The sequence below is a fragment of the Hemitrygon akajei genome, chromosome 10 (genome assembly GCF_048418815.1).
Source record: "Hemitrygon akajei chromosome 10, sHemAka1.3, whole genome shotgun sequence".
NCBI classification, from domain to species: domain Eukaryota; kingdom Metazoa; phylum Chordata; class Chondrichthyes; order Myliobatiformes; family Dasyatidae; genus Hemitrygon; species Hemitrygon akajei.
In genome coordinates, this window is record NC_133133.1 from 161423170 (window position 1) to 161446785 (window position 23616).

Genomic DNA, 23616 nt, shown 5'->3' on the forward strand with positions numbered 1-23616 from the left:
TCTTGTCTCCTTAAAGGACGACTGGATCAGTCATGAAAATACCATCATACTAGACCAAAGGCAATATGTTTTACAGTGCCTTGTACACTCGTCAGTAAAAAATCTAATAAAAGTACAAGTCAAGCAAATATGTACATTCTCCTGGGTTTTTTTGGATGAATGTAGCAGAAAGGAAACGACAGGTGCTGGAATCTGGAGCAGATAGTCATGATGAGACCTGATGCAGTCACAATCCAAAATGGCATCCATCCCTTTGGCAACGCTACTGGCCCTGCAGAGTTCTTCCAACAGTGTTTTGTTTTGCACTACAATTAGGAAGCTTAACGTGCCCACAGTAAAGCAATGTTCATTTGTTAGCCTATACATTTACTCTTTTCCCAGCATGCAGTGGTGTGGAGGCAATTGTGTGAGGGAACACTTCCTCTTTGCTGCAAAGGTATAACTGCGGTTCCCAATCAGGCCTTTGATTCAGCTGTGTTCGCACCTCCCTAGTTCCCATTTGCTTTCTGTGGGCAAGAACTCCTTTTAAAACAGTTCAAGAACAAATCAATAAAGAAGTTTTAAAGTAATCCAGGATAAGACATCAGCTTTTCCAATTTCATACTAACACCATCTTTGATAATGCTTTCTTGTGGCGATGCTCCATGTAAGTGAACTCCATAGTAGGGAAAGTGTCACTGGGATTGATAGGGCTGCATCCACCACTTTCTGTAGCTGTTTCTGTTCCTGGTGGTTCCATGCCAGGTGGTAATGATACTGATGCACCATCAATAACTCACTCTGAGACGTAAAGGCGAGATATCGGCTTTTATTGACTGGAAGAAGGAACAAGCAGTGAGTGACCACCATACTACATCCTGGAGACTGAGAGGTCGGGCTCAGACCTCCATCACCTTTATACAGGGGTCTGTGGGAGGAGCCAAAGGAGCAGTCATCAGGGGGCGTGTCCAGACAGGTATATGTAGTTCACCACAGATACCATTTAAGGATACTCTCTGTTGTGCAACTACGGAAGTTTAGCAAAGCTTTTGGTGATTTGTTGAACCTACGCACACTTTGACGAGAGTCACTGTTGTACGTTCTTTGTGTTGATGGCCATCTGTTGGTCCCAGGCCAGATCCTCTGATATGTTAACACCAAGGAATTTAAAACCACTGACTTCCCCATCTTCATCTCCCTAATGAGGACCGGCTCTTGGACCTCTGGCTTCTTCTTCCTGTAGTCAAGAACCCGCTCTTTGGCTCTGCTGACATGGAGTGAGAGGTTGTTGTTGTGGCACAACTCAACCAGATTTTCGATTTCCCTCCTAAATAATGACTTGTCACCATCTTTGATTCCGCCACAACAGTGGTGTCATCAACATACTTAAATTTGGCATTGGAGCTGTACTTAGCGGTACAATCACAGGTATAAAATGAGTAAGAGCAGGGGGCTAAGCACACAACATACATCCTCCTCACTCACCTTTGCTAATGGTGAGTAAGGAGGAGATATATTAACTGGGGTCTGCCAATGAGGAAATAGAGAATTCAGTTGCTCAAGGAGGCACTGAGGCTCAGGTCTTGGAGCTGAGTGATGAGTTTCAAGGGATTGAGTGTAGAATGTTGCAATCGATGGTGACAATGCAATCACCCCTGGGGTCAGCTCTATCACTCAGAGATGTTGCGAAGTGTTTCGTAAAGGTGACAGATCATCCGAATGTTAAACTGTTTACATTTTACTGTTTCACAGTGCACATCAAAGGCACTATTGCAAAGTCTGCCATATTTTTGTGAAACTTCAGACTTTAGATACCTGATGTTGATCAGTTAATTACACGTCAGGAGACTTCAGCACGAGTTACACTCAAAATGTATTTCCATTAAACAATTAATGCAGCTGTTCTGTTTGGAAAGGAATTCAACCATGACTTACTTGAGATAATCATTGCTGATTATTATTTAATTAATTTACACCTCAGGCAGCATATTTGAGATTTAAGAAAAATTGATGCATCAGTAATTCAGGTCACTCACTGAAACAAAACTAAAATTAGTCCTGCTAGTGACTGTTGATTGGCTTCCCGACAGCTAAATAAAATAAAAGATCAAAATGGTGAAGTTATAAATCAAAAACAAATTAAATTAGTTGGAATAAATTTTCATCATTAAATGGGCAGAAGAGATTACTTACTTACGCACCCATTAATCAGTCAATGCGATGCTGAGTAAGTTTAACTTCTGTATCCCTTTTATATGTAAAACCTGAAACCCCACTATTTCATTTAAATCGTTACAATAAAATGTTTTGTCCAAATAATCTAGCCACATGTGGTGTATGCTTTCTTGTTATCTGTTCAAGGTTTTTAATATTGAGATGTTATTTAAAGATAAATTATCAGTGAATGTTAGGTCATCACATGCTACACTGTTCGTCATTTGGAGAAACGAATTAAGTAAAACTCTTTTTTCCCCACTCAGAAGATGGCGAGAATTTGGAATTCTCTATTCCAGAAAGCTGCAGAGCTCAATCTCTGCATAGTAATTCAAGGGATTTTCAAAGAATAGATTCTGGATCTAGTTACTGAAATGCACCTGTCTTCAGTGATTTGCAGGTCACCCTGGCACAAGGTATGAGGGTGCAAAATTTATCTGGGCATTGTTCCGTTCATAGGTAAACCTGGAGGAAACAATTGGTGCCATTGCCTTCAGGCCTCTACAACTGGGCTGCCGGTCCCCTTTAACACACAAAGCTTCTCTCCTGCCATCCATTGCATTGGCCAGGACTTGAAATGCCTTCCTGATTAATGTGAAAACTGCTTCCTCCATGGCAACCATAGTGTGATTTGCAGCAGCCTGCCATAGGGAATGTGTCTTTAATATCTGCACAATAAATTGGCAGAAGCTGCATTCAACCAAATGTGGCTCCGTCCCAAACAATGTATGGACTATTTTCTGGAAAACCACATGAAATCCATTTCAATTTCCACCCCCACCCCCCCCCCCCCCCCACTTCCCAAATCAAGTGCACAATTTGCTTTTTTTGGGAATTGATACTAAATACAGAATGGCTGAATTCATTAAAAAAAACAGGTGAAATTCAGTTCCTGAGTTAAAGAAATCCAAAATGTCATCCAAAGCTTTGACCAGATTCCACTGATGTTACTTTTAATCCTTAAATCATTTAAGCATATGAATATTTTGAGCTTGAAGTTGCTGAAGAGCAAGAGATGGACAGGGCGAACAACTTTCTTCACCTTAATCAAGTATAAAATCAAAACATGATGATTACCAAAATGATTAAATAATGAATTCAATGTTCATAAAGAGAAAAAGAAAGATTGAGCAAATTTCTAGCAAATAAAACTTAAACAAATGAGACACTAGATTTCTGATTGCCTCAGATCATCTGCTTACAAACCCACCTGCTGTGGAGCACACCAAAAATCAAATTAAAACGAAAATAGAAAAAATGGTAGAATCACTCAGCAGGTCAGACATTGTGGTTTCACAGAAGGCATGAAGATCTTTGTCCTACAATGTTAGATGATTTTCGCTGTCCACAGATTCCCAGAATCTCCAGGTTACCTTTGGTTTTTGAGAGAGAAAGATCATTTGTGCTCATCGCTCAGTCCACGGTTGTTTCTCCTCATTAACATCCCTGACTCTGCTGGCACACAGATCTCTCAGCCTAATTGTTGGGAAATTCGAGAAAGTGTGTTGTGTATTTAATATTCCAGTCATTTGAGTAACATTGTAAATATATTGCTTAATTAAGATTCTTTGTTTACATAATTTAATAAGGGTTAAATACAAGAAGTACATGAATGGCTTACGTTATCATGCCACCATGTCATATCTGAGTGCCTCACTGAAAGAAGAAAGCCAAATACACACAAGAATTTCCAGGCTCATGTGTTTTTTTCTTTTGATTAGCTTTTAGAGTTACAAAATACAATAATCTGTGGTTTATTGCTCCAGGTCAAGTGACTTCAACCTTGTTATTCCCATACTCAAGCAAATCTATTGGTTTTTAAGAGGAAACAGGGTAATAGTTACTTTCTATTTAAAATTCCTTTCATACTTACAAAGTTCTTAGTAACCATTCATCTCAAACATCTTTCACATGGATTCCAACTTTCTTGTCTTGGATCCATCCATTGTGAAGCACAGAGACATTTATAACAGTGTTCCTTGAACCATTTCTCCTCCTATTCCCCAAGACTATCATAGGGGCCTGTGTTGCCATACACTTTTCTTCTTTCAACACCAACATTTTGTTCAATGTCAAAATTGCTCCTGCCAAATCCATTTCATTTTTCACTTTGTTTGACAGTTTAATGAAAAAGTTGCCTTAAAGTGCAAGCTATGATATTTTTTATTATCAATGCCATAAATCTTCTTACCTCTCAACTTCCGTTTGATTTTATTCCTCCTTCCAATTTCAGTGTTAAAATAAGGCAAATAATGTCCTTCTCTGATCTTGAAAAATCAGTGCACTCCAAACTTGATCTCACTTCACCCACCCAATAAATTGCAAACTAAGCACAAAGTTGGCCTTTTAGTTCATTTTGCCTCCGTGTTCATTTCATCATGTGTCTTGTAATTGCACAACTTTCCTTGTTCCTCCCACTATCAGTGTTCTCACTACACCTGCACCTCCACAGTGAGATAGATAGATAGATACTTTATTCATCCCCATGGGGAAATTCAACTTTTTTTCCAATGTCCCATACACTTGTTGTAGCAAAACTAATAACATACAATACTTAACTCAGTAAAAAATATGATATGCATCTAAATCACTATCTCAAAAAGCATTAATAATAGCTTTTAAAAAGTTCTTAAGTCCTGGCGGTTGAATTGTAAAGCCTAATGGCATTGGGGAGTATTGACCTCTTCATCCAGTCTGAGGAGCATTGCATCGATAGTAACCTGTCGCTGAAACTGCTTCTCTGTCTCTGGATGGTGCTATGTAGAGGATGTTCAGAGTTATCCATAATTGACCGTAGCCTACTCAGCGCCCTTCGCTCAGCTACTGATGTTAAACTCTCCAGTACTTTGCCCACGACAGAGCCCGCCTTCCTTACCAGCTTATTAAGACGTGAGGTGTCCCTCTTCTTAATGCTTCCTCCCCAACACGCCACCACAAAGAAGAGGGCGCTCTCCACAACTGACCTATAGAACATCTTCAGCATCTCACTACAGACATTGAATGACGCCAACCTTCTAAGGAAGTACAGTCGACTCTGTGCCTTCCTGCACAAGGCATCTGTGTTGGCAGTCCAGTCTAGCTTCTCGTCTAACTGTACTCCCAGATACTTGTAGGTCTTAACCTGCTCCACACATTCTCCATTAATGATCACTGGCTCCATATGAGGCCTAGATCTCCTAAAGTCCACCACCATCTCCTTGGTCTTGGTGATATTGAGACGCAGGTAGTTTGAGTTGCACCATATCACAAAGTCCTGTATCAGTTTCCTATACTCCTCCTCCTGTCCATTCCTGACACACCCCACTATGGCCGTGTCATCAGCGAACTTCTGCACATGGCAGGACTCCGAGTTATATTGGAAGTCTGATGTGTACAGGGTGAACAGGACCGGAGAGAGTACGGTTCCCTGCGGCGCTCCTGTGCTGCTGACCACCGTGTCAGACCTACAGTCTCCCAACCGCACATACTGAGGTCTATCTGTCAAGTAGTCCACTATCCAATCCACCATGTGAGAGTCTACTCCCATCTCCGTTAGTTTGTGCCTTAAGATCTGGGGCTGGATGGTGTTAAAGGCACTAGAGAAGTCAAGGAATGTAATCCTCACAGCACAACTGGCCCCATCTAGGTGAGAGAGTGATTTGTGCAGCAAATACATGATAGCATCCTCCACTCCCACCTTCTCCTTATACGCAAACTGAAGAGATACCATCAGGTGAAACACAAACAAGAATTTTTAATTACCGTAGATTCCGGACTACAGAGTGCACCTGATTAAAAGCCGCTGGCTCTAATTTTAGAAATAAAATCAATTTTTTAATTGTAAAGGCCGCACCGGATTTTAGGCCGCACCGCTACTTTTAAATATACATACGTATCGGTAACACAAATTACGTTGCATATACTTTTTTACTGAACAGCACGAACAACATTCCAATATCTCCTAGCGACTGGTAAAAATATATATACTGCAGCCTACCGGGAAAAGTTATTGATCGCCTTTAACTTAAAAGCAGCGTTTTCGCTCGGGTCTGACGCGCTCGGGTCTGATGCGCTCGCGTAACGCGATCGGGTCTAATCGGGTCTGATGCGCTCGGGTCTGACGCGCTCGGGTCTGATGCGCTCGCGTAACGCGATCGGGTCTAATCGGGTCTGATGCGCTCGGGTCTGACGCGCTCGGGTCTGATGCGCTCGCGTAATGCCCCCACCTTCCCGTATATATCCCACATGACGCGGCGAAACCGGGTGTGATGTCATAGCATCCCGGGATGTAGTACAGAAAATAAATATAGTTAAAACACTTCTAACTTTAACTAACAAATGAATTACTAAGCGAAAATATTATAAACTAAGTAACTGCCATAAAGGCAGCACAATGCTTTTCTTCGAGTGTTTTCCATGTTGATGAGGGTGAGTACAAATGACTGATTTACAATAATTTAATTGTGAAAGTGCGCTTGATTTATCGTACAATTTCATTGGACCTCTGTGAACTACTCATCAATTTTATTGGTCTACTGTTACGAGGCAAAATGTTTACGAGGCGGCATGAAAAAAAACCATGTATTAGCCGCTCTGGATTAAAGGCCGCAGAGTTCAAAGCTGTTCAAAATGTGGGAAAAAAGTAGCGGCTTATAATCCAGAATCTACGGTAGTTAAAACATCTTTAGGTGTTTTAAACCTTTTCCTTAAAACAGAATTTCTAGATTTTGTAAACTCATTACTTACATTTGATAAAAAAATGAACAATTCTTTGAAATATCAGGCATTCAGAAACTCAAAGAAGCACAGATGGTGACATTAGATAGGTGCAAGGATTTCCACAGTCACATAACAATCTGGAAAACGTGCCCTTTGGCTCACCATTTTCATGCTGACCACCAAGCACCCAAAATAAACATCCCAATTATTTCCCCCATCACCCATGAACAGTCACCCTTCCCCAATTTTCCTGCCACCTAAACTATACCAGAAGCAACTCAAAGCAGTGAATTAACACACCAGCCAGCAGAGCTTTGGCATATGTGGAGCAAGCTGCACATCATGATTAGATCAAATCTGGGTCACTTGAGCTTGTACCCACTGTTTTATGGGTTGATCTTATTCTCCCTACTCACTTCAGCTGGTAGCAGTGTTGGAGCCCCAAGAGCTGTCAGGGCTTCACTCAACTGCCAGATGCTCTCAGCCAGTGAGATTGTCCTTCCAAGTGTAGAGAAGCTGGGGGAATGAGGAACACAGGCTACAAGAGCAAGAGGCAAGTCAAACTCAGAGAGATCCAGGCCAGTAACTCATTCTCCCTGCTGCCTTTTCACACTCAGGAGGCACAGATAAGGAAATTAAAAGGAACAAAAAATAAGAGCCGCTAATACTATCATTTTGTAGCAAATTCCAAACTATTTTGCATCGCATGGTCAACAAATTTATTAACAACTTCCAAAATTAAACAGTAAATGAATTGTAGTGTACACCTTATACTGAGTGTGCCAACTCCCCAAATATTTTTTACAATCCTTTTGACTATATATTATTGAAACACAGCCCGCAATTAGGACAATTATGATACATGTATTCTGCAATATTTAGTTATTAAATGCTAATTGCATAAAAGATCATTTGCATTTACCTTCTGAGTAAAGAAATCCTATTAGGCTCCTTATACATCTAATGTTTTAATGAGAAAGGTGAAGACTTGCAACATGGAATTAGAAAGAAGTTAATTCTAAACATTGAGAATTTGGACTGCAATTATGTGCAAAACAGAACACAAATCATTCACACCAGCATTCGTTAATGCAGAACATAAACACATAAGTACTACCAGCTTTGATTGAATCTGCATTTCCCTCTCCCCAAACACACCCTTGCCCCCCACCAGGCCAAAATACAGTAATCAGTCATTTCTGGCAATTTTCATTGCCAAGCTTAATCAGCTGATCTATTACAGCAGCTCCAGTATTCTATAACATTAAAAAAATCAATGTTAATTAAAATTCTCCTATGTTGGTCAGAATGCTTTTGAGAAAAGATGAACTATATGCTTGACATCTTTATGCAGTTTAATGAAACAGGCAAAGCCCACTACCTGGAAATCAACCTTTGCTTTGGATCTCTACAGAGGCAAAAATAAGAATCCTGTAATGACGGAATGACACCAAGGGAGACTGGCACTCGAGTGCAGATCTTATGCAGCGGCAGAATAAAAGTGCCTTAATCAAAATAAATTATTTGCAGATCACTTCGTCAAGTCATTTTTTTTTTCTCTGTCTCCAGTTTCTTTGCTTGGAATGGTGGTTTAGTAGACAATTGATGTGCAAAGGCCGAAGTTGTTCTTGTCCAATATATTCAGCATTGTATTGATTTGACCAAGTTCAGCTACAATTCCTCGATCTCAAAGTGTGTGTAAAAGCTGGTTGTTGCACCTGCCTGTTTCAGTTCACTGCTTCTGGGGACTTGCTTCAGTAATTCTACTGAATGGCAGACAAGGTGCTGGGAAGTAGTCTTTTTTTGACCAGCCTGTGGCTCCTTTTTGTCATAATACAATGCCCACAGGAATGTAACAGTGAGTATCATGGCCAGTAATTGTGCTACCCCAATGGATATCCCAAGAAACCTTAACATTTGCAGTTGTTTGGTCCCACGCAAAAAATTGTACATTTTCTGTCCACAGCCCTGCATCAAAAGGAAAAGATATTATGGTGAATAATATGGAAATAAAATCCTGCAATTAACTGCTGAAAAAAATGAAGTTTAAAGTGCAACCCATTGCTGTGTAAATTGCATAGCAATTTACTCTGAGAGATGCCCCGCAATTTGCAGATTGGTGCAAGGTGCAGGATAATTTTTGCTCTGTTGGTGACGCCTTCAAATGCATGGCACTTCAAGAAATTGCTGCTTGTATTATTGACTACTACCCGAAGTCAATGCAAAATGGTAGATCTGCTAATTAGTATCACAACTATTTGAATGGCTGAAGCTGCATTGCTACAATCAAAGGAGGGAATAATTATAAGCATAGAGTCGCACATCTGAAGCAGGAGATTCATTTTCAACATTTAAAATGAATCCCTGTTTTTTTTTCCCCTTCTAAGCTCATTTGACTTTCCACTGTGTTCTTCCTTCTCTCAAAGCCCAAATCTCATTGAATAAAAAGGGAGAGAGTGTTGGGCTTGACATCCAATAGTCCCAGATAACCAGGAGGCTTTGGGAGCTCATCCCTACAGAAAATTTCAATATATAATGCTTGGAGTAAGGGACACCATGGAGTGCAAGCCAAGATGATGTGCTCCAGCAAACTCTAAACTTTTATTTAAAAAAATAAACTGGAAATCTTTATTCAAGTTTGTGCTTTATTTAAGAAAAGTGGAATAATGTCAGTTAATCTGGGTCGGCTAACTTATAAAAAGGGGTCAAACAAATTTTCATCAAAAAACTTTGCTTTCCATTTACACATTGACAGGATTTGGATATTTTTCATAACGCTGGCATTTATATTATCCGCTGTGAATTGCACCTGAAATACAAAGGCAATTAGAGACAACCGCAGTGATAAGTCTGGAGTCAGAGAGATCAGATTGAACAAGAATGACAAATATCTTTCCCTGACGCACATAAGAGAATTTATGGATTCAATGGTATCCATGCTTCTTAATTATGAGCCTGGTCCTTGCAGTATAAATGCAGTTTATAGGCTGCTCACATTTCTCTCATTAACAATGACCTCATCCACTTAATTCAGTTATCATTGCCCAGTTTTTCCCTCAAACACATTTGCATTTGAAGAAATCAGAAAGCTTACTGATGGCAACTTAGATCGTAATTTGCTCAAAAACAAAATGATCATTGCAGGTACAATTGCAGAGGAACTGATGTAAGATTACCACTGATTGTACTGTATATTGAAAGGTATTTCTATTCTTGAAAGTATGAGAAAAACAGGACACTTACAATGACATCTGAATTAATGATTTCCAGCATGCTGACATACTTGTCTCCCAAATGGCCTTTTGGACAGCTAGATCAATTCCCCAGTGAGTTCACTTTCATAACATCTTATGTATATTTATTTCCATGACAGTTTGAAAACTGATGCATTCAGTACCTGACAAGTAATTCTCTATAGGCTACATCAGTCTCAGAAATGTTCTTATTAAATCAATTATTATGAAGGCAAAAACTAAAATCATATTGCTTTTAATTAGCATGATACCGGCACATTGGCCTAGAAACTCATACAGAGGGAACTGTGCTATACTGTTAGTGTTTTGCATAAAATTGATTGCAAAATATCACAAGATCACAAGGCTAAGGAGCAGAAGTAGGCCATTCAGCCCATCGAGTCTGCTCCACCACGAATTAAACTATTCTCCCACTCGTTCCAATTTCCGGCTTTTTCCCCATATCCCTTGATACCCTGACTAATTAGATACCTGTCAATCTCCTCCTTAAAAACTCTCAATGATTGGGCCTCCACAGCTGTATGTGGCAACGAATTCCATAAATCTACGACCCTCTGGCTAAAAAAATTTCTCCTCATCTCTGTTTTAAATGGATACCCTTTAATTCTAAGACTGTGACCTCTTGTCCTAGACTCACCCACCAAGGGAAACAGCTTCTACTGTCCACATCTACTCTGTCCAACCCTTTCAACGTTCAAAATGTTTCTATGAGATCCCTTCTCATTCTTCTATACTCTAATGAATACAGTCCAAGAGCCGACAAACGCTCCTCATATGTTAGTCCCTGCATTCCAGGAATCATCTTCGTAAATCTTCTCTGAACTCTCTCCAACATCAGTACATCCCTTCTAAGATAGGGGGCCCAAAACTGCACACAGTATTCCAAATGGGGTCTCACCAGTGTCCCATAGATCCTCATCAACACCTCCTTACACTTATACACTATTCCTCTTGAAATGAATGCCAACATAACATTCGCTTTCCTAACTGCTGATCCAACCTGGTGGTTAAGCTTTAGGGTATCCTGCACAAGGACCCCCAAGTCCCTTTGTACTTCCGATTTTTGAATTTTCTCTCCATCTAAATAATAATCTGCCCAATTTTTTCTTCTTCCAAAATGTACAACCATACATTTCTCAACATTGTATCTCATCTGCCATTTCTTTACCCACTCTGCTAAACTGACTAAGTCTCTCTGCAACCTTTCCGTTTCTTCAACACTTCCTGCTCCTCCACCTATCTTGGTGTCATCCGCAAACTTAGCCACAAAACCATTTAATCCATAACCTAAATCATCGATATACAGTGTAAAAAGAAGCGGCCCCAACACCAACCCCTGCGGAACACCACTAGTAACCGGCAACCAACCAGAATAGGATCCTTTTATTCCCACCCTTTGCTTTCTGCTTATCAGCAGATGCTCCACCCATTCCAATACCTTTTCTGTAATTCCATGGGCTCTCATCTTATTAAGCAACCTCTTATGCAGTACCTTATCGAAGGCCTTTTGAAAATCCAAATACACAACATCCACAGCCTCTCCCTTGTCAATCTTATTTGAGATTACTTCAAAAAATTCCAATAGGTTGGTGAGGCAGGATCTTCCCTTCATGAAACCATGCTGGCTTGGGCCTATCTTGTCATGCACCTTGAGGTATTTCATAACCTCGTCCTTGAGGATTGACTCCAATAACTTTCCAACTACCGATGTCAGTCTAATAGGTCAGTAATTTGCTTTTTGCTGCCTCCCTCCTTTCTTAAACAGTGGAACTACATTTGCGACCTTCCAGTCCTCTGGAACCATGCCAGAGTCTATTGATTCCTAGAAGATCATTTCCAATGCCTCCACAATCTCCAAAGCCACCTCCTTCAGGAACCATGGGTGCACCTCATCCAGTCTGGGAGACTTAACTATCCTCAGTCCATTTAGCTTCCCAAGCACTTTCTCTCTAGTAATCTTGACTCTACCTAATTCTATTCCCTGAGACCTCTGGCTATCAGGTATGTTGCTAATGTCTTCCATTGTGAAGACTAATGCAAAATACTCATTTAGTTCCTCTGCCATCTCTTTGTTACCCATTATAATTTCTCCAGCATCATTTTCAATCAGTCCTATATCTACCTGTGTCACTCTTTTACTCTTCATATATTTAAAATAACTCATAGTATCCTTTTTTATGTTAATTGCCAACTTCCTTTCATAATTCATCTTTTCTTTCCTAATGACTTTATTAGTTTCCTTCCGTAAATTTTTAAAAGTCGTCCAGTCCTCAGTTTTCCCACTAATTTTTGCTTCCTTGTACGCCCTTTCTTTTGCTTTTATTTTAGCCTTAACCTCTCTCGTTAGCCACATTTTTGCCATTTTTCCATTCATGATTTTCTTTTTTCTTGGAATATATTTTTCCTGCATTTTCCTTATTTCTTGTAAGAACTTCATCCAATTCTGCTCTACCGTTCCTGCAACTAGCTTACTTTTCCCATCAACTTGGGCCAGTTCCTCTCTCATACCACTGTAATTTCCTTTGTTCCACTGAAATATCGATACACCTGATACCAGCTTCTCCTTTTCAAATTTGAAACTGAACTCGATCATATTATGATCACTACTTCCTAGGGGTTCCATCACCTCTAGCTCCCTAATCACATCAGGCTCATTACACAGCACGCAATCCAAAACAGCCGATCCCCTGGTGGGCTTATGGACAAGCTGCTCCAGAAGGCAATCCCATAGGCATTCTACAAACTCCCTCTCCTGAGATCTAGTACCTTCCTGACTTTCCCAATCCATTTTCATATTAAAATCTCACATAATTATCTTGATATTTTCTTCTGACACGCTTTTTCTATTTCTAGCTGGAACTTGTAGTCCACATCCCGGCTGCTGTTTGGAGGCCTGTACATAACTGCTATTAATGTATTTTTACCCTTGCCATTTCTTAACTTGACCCACAAGGATTCTACCTCTTCTGATCCTATGTCCCTTCTTTCTAGTGATTTGATATCATTGCTTACCATCAGGGCCATGCCACCCCCTTTACCTACCTTCCTATCTTTCCTATACAATATGTATCCTTGGACATTCAGCTCCCAATCACATCCATCATTTAGCCATGACTCGGTGATGGCCACAATCCTGTATCTTTTAACCTGTAGCTGTACAACAAGGTCATCCACTTTATTTCTAATGCTGCGGGTATTTAAGTGCAGTACATGTAGGTCAGTATCTGTTACTGATTTTGTTATATTTCTATCACACAGCAGATTATCCTGACTATTCACCTGCCTGTCCTTCTTGCCATCTTTGCTGCACAGTATCTTTGACTTATTTCTATTTTCCTCTTCCTCGACCCTAACACCCTGGCTTCCTTCCCCCGGCAACTTAGTTTAAACCCTCCCTAACAGCTATATTAAACAATCCCACCAGGATATTAGTACCCTTTGAGTTCAGGTGTAACCCATCATTTTTGTATAAGTCATACCTCCCCCAAAATAGATCCTAATGATCCAAGAATTTGAAGCCCTGCCCCCTGCACCAGTTACTTAGCCACACATTCATCTGCTTAATTCTGCTATTCTTACCATCATGGGCACACGGCTCAGGCAGTAATCCTGAGGTTATTACTCTGGAGGTCCGGCTTTTCAATTTTCTTCCTAGCTCCCAGAAATCTTCCTTCAGGACCTCCTCTCTTTTTCTGTCTATGTCATTGGTACCAACATGTACCAAGACTTCTGGTTGCTCGCCCTCTCTCTTAAGAATACTCTGGACCTAATCCGAGATATCCCGTACCCTGGCATCAGGGAGGGAACACACCATCCGGGTATCCTTGTCCAGCTTGCAGAATCTCTTGTCTGTTCCCCTCACTATGGAATCCCCTATAACTACTGCATTTCTCCTTGCTCTCTTGATCACGGCAGAGTGCCAGAGTCTCGTTCATTGTGGTCTTCCTCTGTCAGGTCAACCTCTCCAACAATATCTAAAACGATATATCGATTTCTGAGGGGGACTGTCACAAAGGTGCTGTCTACTATCTCTTTATAGGTATTATCAATCGCCTCCTCACTTTCCCTAATTAGCTGAAGGTCATCAAGTTGCAGCTCCAGATCCTGAACACGGTCCTTAAGGAGCCTCACCTCAATGCACCTGATGCAGATATAATCCTTGGGGAGGCTGGGAGTCTCCCAGGGTCCCCACATCTGGCACTCCAAGCACAACACTAATCCTAGATGCATGCCTCTAATGCTACTGTTATTACTAAATAAATAAACCTGTAACTTACCCCTTTACTATAAGACTCAACGGTCGCAGGAAGCCTCTTCCCATTTCCACCTAAGCCCGTTGAGCCAAAGCCCTATCACTCTGCGCCCTCTCACTCCGCTGCCCACTCTGACACTGCCCGCTTGATATGGCGATGTTCTTTTTAAGCCTTCCACGCTCTGAGGTCACGCGCCTGCTCAGTCGTGCCTCTTTTATCCCAAGTAGTTAAAAAGAAACCTGAATTTTCTCCCGAAAAACAGCGACTTACTCCACTGCCTGCTTGCTGTGAATCAAAAAAAAATGTTGAAGATTGCTTCCCTTTTTAAACCTTCGCACTCTGAGGTCACACGCCTGTTCAGTCGTGCCTCTTTTATCCCAAGTAGTTAAAATATCTGAATTTTCTCCCGAAAAAACGGCGACTTACTCCGCTGCCCGCTTGCTGTGAATCGAAAATATAACTGGGAACCAATGGTAATCATTGCAAAAAAAATGAAAACTTATCAACACCTTCCATGCACATTTCTAGGGTAGAGAACAAATCCTATGTGTTTGAATGTAGATACTGGTAACACTCAATTAGAGGACTACTATTTACAAATACTAATAAATAAAGAGAAATTAACCCCTATGATTACATCGTACCGTGTCAGCATCTCTTTATGAATCCCAATTTCATGATCTTTCCTGAAAAAGATAATCAACTATCAAATGTTTTTATATCCAATCAATTATTGAATGATCACCAATATGCATTCCTAAGTGCCTATCATCCGTGTGCCTTACCTGCTCTACTATTGCCATCATCGTAATAATCCTAACATGTGTGCTCTTGGTTGTTCCTTTGAGTAGGGGAAGCTTTAGATGGCCGTCAGTGGTGATTTCAAATGACCAACCTACACTCCCCATGCCATTTACTTCATTAACACATCGCCAAGGATTCAAATTACTACCAAGCAGTCTAGCAGAGCTGATTTGTGTTATGCTTGGAAGATCTGATGGAATTCATTTAAGAATTCTTCAGAATTTCAAAATCACTAAATTCCTGAAGTACCCCCAGCACAGAAGAAGCAGTTCAGACGGTCAGAACATATGTCTCTACACACCTTATATAAGTGACACCACTGGTGGGGAGGCATTATTCTGTTATATTCATCTCAGCATGTGGACACTGATCTATGGGCTTATCTAAGGCATCTGTTGTGGAATAAAACTGTAGGATGCTAGAATCCCTATTTAAGATGTTCCAATTCTGAATCTGAAATAATTATTATGGTCTGGTCACAGGATTCTACCCACCCCACATCCACCCCCCAGCCCAACAGTAGAATTTCCTGTTCCTTCTAGGCCGGGTGGAGGCAGATTTAAACTCTCAGTCTGGCTTTGCTAGAGGTGTCGAAGTTGGATTTGAGTAGTTACATTTTGTTAAGTTAAAGACAAAGTGTGACATGAAGAAAGCCTCTGTATATTTGTAAGTTTTTCTACATGTTTGTTTTCAGTTTTCTATTTGTAAGTACTTTTCTCTTCCACAAATTTTGGGCAACTTTTGCACTTTTTCCACCTGGCACTAAATAAAACCCCTCGCACTAACGTGCTGTCGCGGCTTACCATCTGCTCTTTTTTTCCAACTGGTGACCCTCATCGGACACTCTTACCTACACCTGATAGCAAGGTGTGACATTGATGTCATCAGTAAGGAGTCTGTAGATCCTCCCTGTGGAATTTGTGTGTTTCCTCCGGCTGCTCCGGTTTCTTCCCACATTCCAAAGACATACCAGTTAGTAGGTTAATTGGTCATTGGAAATTGTCCTGTGACTAGGCTAGGATTAAATCGAGAGTTGCAGGGCAGCATGGCTCAAAGGGCCAGAAGGCATTATACCTCAATAAATAAATAAGTATAAAGCTCATTGAAATTGACCCCATTCATGATAACGCTGCTATCTGTCTTAAGCAGATTCCAGCACTTCACACTGCTTCCTCACTAATAACTAAAGGTGATACTTCCAGATCACGGGGCTAAAGCTAAAGAAATAAGGCATAATTACTGTTGTGGGTCTAAGTTAAACAGTCTCTAAGCCTGGTAATGAGCATGTGGAATTGAAGTATGGGGACAGAAGAATGCCAGTAAAAGGATATGAAATATTTTCAGCAAAATGGGTATTGATGGAGTAAATCAAAGTTCAAAGTAAAATTTATTATCAGAGTACATACTGTACTGTCACCACATACAGCCCTAAGATTCCTGTTCCTGTGGGCGTATTTAGCAAATCTATAGAACAGGATCAATGAACAACAAACTGTGCAAATGCAAATATAAATAAATAGCAATAAATAATAAGTATGAAATAACAAGATAAAGAGTCCTTGAAGTGGGACCATCTGTTATGGGAACACCAGATGTAGTTATCCCCTTTTGTTCAAGAGCCTGGTGGCTGAGGGGTAGTAACTGTTCTTGAACCTGGTGGTGTGAGTCCCGAGACACTTGTACCTTCAACCTGATGGCAGCAGTGAGAAAAGAGCATGGCATGAGTAGTGAGGGTCTCTGATGATGGATGCTGCTTTTCTACAGCAATATTTCATGTAGATCTGCTCAATAGTGGGAGGGTTTTACTTGTACTGGGGCCAAATCCACTACCTTTGGTGGGATTTAACGCTCAAAGCAATTGGTGTTCCCATACCAGGCTGTAAAGCAGTCAGTCAGCACACTTTGCACCTCACTTCTGGAGAAATTTGCTAAGATTTTTGATGATTAGCTGAATCTCCACAGACTCCTGAAGAAGAAGAGGCACTGTTGTGCTTTCTTTGCAATTATATTTATATGATGGGTCCAGGACCAATCCGCTAAGATAGTGACACCTAGGAATTTAAAGTTACTGACCCCTCCACCTCTGATCCTCCGATGAGGACTGGCTCACGGACCTCTGGTTTCCCTCTCCTGAAGTCTACAAACAGTTCCTGAGTCTTACCGACATTCAGTGAGAGGTCGTTGTTATTACATCACTCAGCCAAATTTTGAATCTCCCTCTATATTTGATACAGCTCTCAACAGTGGCGTTATCAGCAAACATGGATAATAGTGTTGGAGCTGTACTTGGTCACACAGACATAGGGGTAAAGTGAGTAGAGCAGGGGGCTAAGCACACATCCTTGTGGTGCCACTGTGCTGATGGAGATTGGAGAGGAGATGTTTTTGCCAATACAAACTAACTGGGCTCCACAAATGAGGAAATCCAGGATCTAATTGCACAAGAGGGTATTGAGGCCCAGGTCTTAGGCCCAGGCCCACTGATTAGTTTTGAGGGGATGATGGTATTAAATGCTGAGCTGTAATCAATATAGAGCACCCTGATGTATGCATCTTTGCTGTCCAGATGTTCCAGTGAGATGGCATCTGCTGTAGAACCGCAAAGTGGTGTGGATCCATGTTGCCACTCAGCTGATATGCTTCAACCCCAGCCTCTCAAAACACTTAACACTATGGGTACAAGTGCCACTGGGCAATAGTCAGTGAGGCAGGTTACCACACTCTTCTTAGTCACCAGTATGATCGAAGCCTGCTTGAAGCAGACGGGTACCACACACTGCCGGAGCGAGAGGTTGAAGATATCTGTGAGCTCACCAGCCAGCTGGTCAGCACAGAACCAGATGCTTTCCTTGGATTCACTCTCTTGAAGGCAGCCTGCATGTCATCCTCAGACACTGAGACAAAAAGATCATCTGGCGACATGGGGGCGTGTGATGGTTCCTCCCTGTTCTGGTGGACAAAGTGATCATAGAAGGTTTGAACTCATCTGGAAGCAAAATGTAAATATCCACCTGAAGAACTCCTCTGGTAATGTAGAGAAATGCACCACCCAATATATGAAGTTTAATTTCATAGGAGAGATATTAAATATGTTTTTGAATGGACTCTGAACTATTTCACCTCATTAACAATGACGTTGCAGACAATCTATTCACCTTTCATCCTAACCCATGATATCTAGTTGTAGTCCCACTCAACCTCAGCGGAAAAAGCCTGCTTAAATTTACCCTATCTATGCCCCTCAATTTTGTATACCTCTATCAAATATCTCCTCAGTCTTCTAAGTTCCAAGGGATAAAGACCTAACCTATTCAATCTTTCCTTACACCTCAGGCGCACCAGTGCCGGCAACATAATTGTAAATTTTCTCTGTACTCTTTCAACATTATTTACATCTGCCCTGTAGGTAGGTAACCAAAACCGCACACAATATTCCAAATTAGGCCTCATCAACATTTTATACAACCTCATAACATCCTATCTCCTGTACTCAATACTTTGATTTATGAAGGCCAATATGTCACAAGCTTTATTTACAACCCTATCTACCTGTGACACCACTTTCAATGACAATGGGCCTATATTCTCAAATCCCTTTGTTCTACCACACTCCTCAGTGCCCTACCGTTCACTGTGCAAGACCTACCTTTGTTGGTCCAACCAACATGTCTGTGTTAGTTTCCATCTTACTTTTTAACCCATTTTTCCAGCTGGTTCAGATCACACTGTAAGCCCTTATAGTCTTCCTGGCTGTCCACTACACCCCCAATCTTGGCGTCATCTGCAAGTTTGCTGATCCAGTTAACCACATTACCATCCAGATCATTGATATAGATGACAAACAATAATGGACCCAACAATGATCCATGCTAGTCACAGGCCTCCAGTCAGAGAGGCAAGCCTCTACTACCACTCTCTGGTTTCTCCCATAAAGCCAATGTCTAATCCAATTTACTACCACATCTTGAATGCCGAGCGACTGAACCTTCTTGACCAACATTCCATGCGGGACCTTGTCAACTACATTACTAAAGTCCATATAGACAACATCCACTGCCTCGCCTTCATGAACTTTCCTGGTAACTTCCTCAAAAAACTCTCTGGGATTGGTTAGACATGACCTACCACACACAAAGCCATGCCGATTATCCCTAATCAGACAATTTCTATCCAAATACTCACATATCTGGTCCCTTAGAATACCTTCCAATAACTTTCCCACTACTGATGTCAGGTTCACCAGCCTATAATTTCCTGGTTTATTTTTAAGAGCCTTTCTTAAACAGCAGAACAACATTAATTATTCTTCAATCCTCCGGTACCTCAACTGTTGCTAATGATAATTTAAATATCCACAATCAATGATCTCCCTTTAAGACTCTTTATCACACGTTCTCATTACTTATTGCTATTTATTTATATTTGCATTTGCAGAGTTTGCTGTCTTCTGCACTCTGGTTGACAGATCCTGTTATAGTTGCTATTCCATTGATTTGCTGAGTATGCCCACAGGAAAATGAATCTCAGGGTTGTATATAGTGACATATACAGTATGCACTTTGATTATAACATTTACTTTGAACTTTGAGATTCAGTATCTCTGCTACCTTATTAGGCCCAAGGGATTTACCATCTTAATTTGCCTCAAGACGGCAAACACCTTCTCCTCTGTAATATGTATGGGGTCCATGCCCTGGTTGCTGCTTTACCTTGCTTCTGTAGACTCTGTGTCCATCTCCTGACTAAATACTGATGCAAAAAATATCCACTTAAGATCTCCCCCATCTCTTTTGGCTCCACGCATGGATCTTCCAGAGGACCAATTCTGTCCTTTGTAATCTTTGCTCTTAACATATCTGTAGGATCTCTCAGGATTCTCCTTCGCCTTGTCTGCTAGGGCAACCTCATGCCTTCTTTTAGCCCTCCCGATTTCTTTCGTAAGTGTTTTCTTATATTTCTTACACTCCATAGATACCTCATTTGTTCTTGCCTGCCTATGCACCTCCTTTTCTTTCTTAACCAGAGTCTCAATATCTCTTAAATATCAAGGTTCCCTAAACCTGTTATCCTTCAGTTTTATTCAAGGCGCATACAAAATTATAATTTCGTTATTTCTTCCTCTCTCTGCAGTTTTACTTCTCAGCTCTTCTACTGCTTCAGAATTTCAGCGATACCAAAGCCAAGTTTTACTGCTCAGATACCGAAAGCAGTGCCACACATGAGAGCAAGTCAAATAAATTCGCTAATCATTCCCCCATGATACTCCGTAACTAGGGTTATTTTGACATAAATAATTTGACATTTGCATTGATGACCACCGCTATTTGACTACTGCTCATCAACACGAGGGAATGATGAAAATTGGACACCTAAATGGGTGGACAATTGAAACACTAGCCATGCCTGGCAAAACATTTGAGACTGTTATGTTCTTATCAGTAGATTCTGATCAAATGTGTTAAAAAAAAGTAGAGAAAAAAAAAGCTTTTCATTCAGTCCACATTTACACAGGTCTGTCTGCCGGGATGTGTTGGATAAATATAATTCAAGTTAATGGCCCAGAAGCAAGGATTCTGGACTGTTGATCCAGAAAATTCCAGTGTGGTCTGTAGGGAAATTATATTCATATTAAATAAAAGTCCTAATTAAACGATATCTCAGAAACAATAACTATAAAATTATCAGATTATTATTAAAACCCCATCAGGTATATCAACATTTTTAGGGTATTAAGTCTTCCGTCTTCTCCCACTGGTCCATTTACAAATCCTGTCAGTCTAACATGGCAAGGCATAAATGCCTTCTTATTTCACAATTGCAGAAAAAAAATAAATGCTGGCAATGCCACAACATCCTCATTTTATGAGCAATCAAATTATCATGCAACATTCATCAATAACCTACTCAAAAGCTTAAATTAAGGTTTGCCAAGATTACTTTGCCACAAATATCTTGATTAGTCCAAACATGAGAACAAAAAAAAAGTCAGGATTTGAACAAGTTCCATTCACATCAAGTTAACACTCGACAAAGTATGCATGGCTGAGTCATTTGTATCAGTAAATCCAGTAAGATCTGTCAACAAATAATGATGGATAAACTCTTGACTGGCAGGAGTCAAATCCTTTCCATTATGTCACATGTTGCTCAGATCACTGCAGTACACCTAATCATCTTCAGCTACTTCATCAAGGACTTTCCTTCCACAGTAAGTGGGAAGGGAAGGTTCACTAAATGCTTTCATGATGTAGCCCGTGCCACATGCAAAAGGATTTAGACTATACTTAAGCTTGTAGCAATAATTGGCATGTGCCACAAAGATGCCAAAAATGACTATTTCTAATAAGTGAACATCTAGCCACCTCCATCTTCAAAGGAAGCAGGATTGTTGAATTTCTTAATGTCAACCTCCTGACTGGAAATTTAATTGGAAGAGCACAGTAGGTTCTGGTCTGCCCTACTTCAGACTTGTACCTTCAGCCTATTAGATATAGATCTGAAGATACAGATCTGGTGTAGGACAGTCTGTGATGAGTGGGTCCATTTCCCCAGGCTTCTCAGTTAGCAAAGTAAAGGTCAAGAGAGGATGGAATTCAGGTCCAACAATGCGCAAGAAGCTCAGTACCATTCCTGGCCTGCCTGACCCGCAGCACATTGAACAATCATACCACATCTTCACAACCAGTGCACCAGCTACAAAGTGAACTGCAACAATTCACTAAGGCTTATTTGATGGCAGGTTTCACCTCTGCAGTCTCTCAAACAGAAGGACAAGGGCAGCTGAGAATGAGGATGCCACCACCTGCTTGTTGATGTAGACATCCTATGCCTTTCCAACACAAAATAAATTGTGCTTTTATTGTCACTGGAACTTCCTACCTATCAGAACTGTACAGTCCTGTCAGCTTGTAGTCTGGAGCTATTCAAGAAGGCAGCTCACTATCATAACTTTCCAACAGCGACTAGGACTGGGCATTAATGCTGGCCTTAATCACATTCCGGGCATGGAAAACAATTTAGCAAAAAGGATAAAGGAATTTCCTTCACAGGATTTCTATTGGACAACGACCAAATACAGGGTTCCATTGCCTATTGCTAGTGCGTATGAGATAGCATGAAGCTCGTGCCTGTCAGAGTTAATGATCACATCAGCTATCTGCATCTAATCTGCATCTTGCTCCTATAATGCTTTCTAACTTACTCCGATGTCACCAGCAGGGAAAGAGACCATTGCCCGCTCAATCATCTCATGCTGCACTATTATTTTAGTGGTGAAATAGGACAGGTGTTATACTGCTCCACCATCTACCTAAAGGCTTAGACCCATGCGTCAGGGTTTTATGTGTATTTTATACCATAATTTTTACCTTTTCTTTCCAGTCTCAGAAATAGCTGCCAATAAGTGAATAGCTTTACCTGTACTGCAAATTACTTACCATTATTTCTACACTACTTCTAAATTTCACATGCAGATAATTTATCACACTCATACCTATCCATGCATGCATTTGGAAAGTATATATTACTATAATGAGCTATCCATTTAAAAATGTGTACTGCTACAAATAGGGTAGACAACCATTTCTAACCCACAATTTGGAAAGGAAAAGCACTCTTACCTCTTGATAAATGTCAACACTATCCCCATAATGTGCTCGTTTAGAGCATCCTGGAAATTCTCTGATGCAACAGGAGTCCGGAGGCCATTCCATTCCTGCCATTTCTAGCCAATCTGTGAAGTACACTACTCCGCAACACTTGAACTGGGGGTAAAAAGCGACAAAGCTCTCAGCATCTTGAGCATGGAATTCTTGGCTAGAGAAGCTATGCATAGTAAGTAATTACCTTTGTTTTACATATTACCACACCCAAAATAGGCTGCATTTTTGGACTAGCCATTCACTTCTTTCAACAAATAACCAACATTAGAAACAGCTTCTGCACATCATAAAATGAGGAAATAGGTTCTAGAATAAGCAATTAATGAAGTAAGAACAGAACAAACCTAGTTTTCTCAAAAATAGGCAAGAGCTGGAATTAAGCTTTATTCATTATTTCACACAGGATCTAAATTTCTCTCATCTGTATAAACAATAATTTTGATATTTTGATAATTTTGAATCATCATCCTTTTATTCTGTAGATATCCTTACTATGCATACCGCCACCAGGTTTATCTCCATAGTAGCATTCTCATCATTGAGAATTTATGGGCTGAAGTTCCTGAAGTACAATTCAAAGTAGAGCAACACTTCCTGATACTTCTGCCAATATTTTCCGTCAAACCAACACCATAAAAGAACTTATTTACTGCATTGCTTTTTATGGGATCCTTCTGTGCACTGAGTTGTAATCATTGTTCCTGACAGTGCAACTGGAAAAAAATACTTCATCAATGCATGCTCTCTTTGTAA

At 40.6% G+C, this 23616-nt stretch overlaps 1 protein-coding gene across 6 annotated transcripts in view; it reads right to left on the reverse strand.

Moving 5' to 3' along the window:
* Positions 1–7596: 7596 nt before the first annotated feature.
* Positions 7597–23616, reverse strand: part of tspan12 (tetraspanin 12) — a 71480-nt gene continuing 55460 nt past the window's right edge. For all 6 annotated transcript variants that reach the window (XM_073059540.1, XM_073059539.1, XM_073059538.1 and 3 more), the window contains 2 exons: positions 22822–22965; positions 7597–8859 (listed from right to left, as the gene is read on the reverse strand). In XM_073059540.1, the coding sequence (XP_072915641.1) occupies positions 8563–8859; positions 22822–22965 (441 nt within the window). In that variant the 3' untranslated portion in view covers positions 7597–8562. The remainder of the gene's footprint in view (positions 8860–22821; positions 22966–23616) is intronic.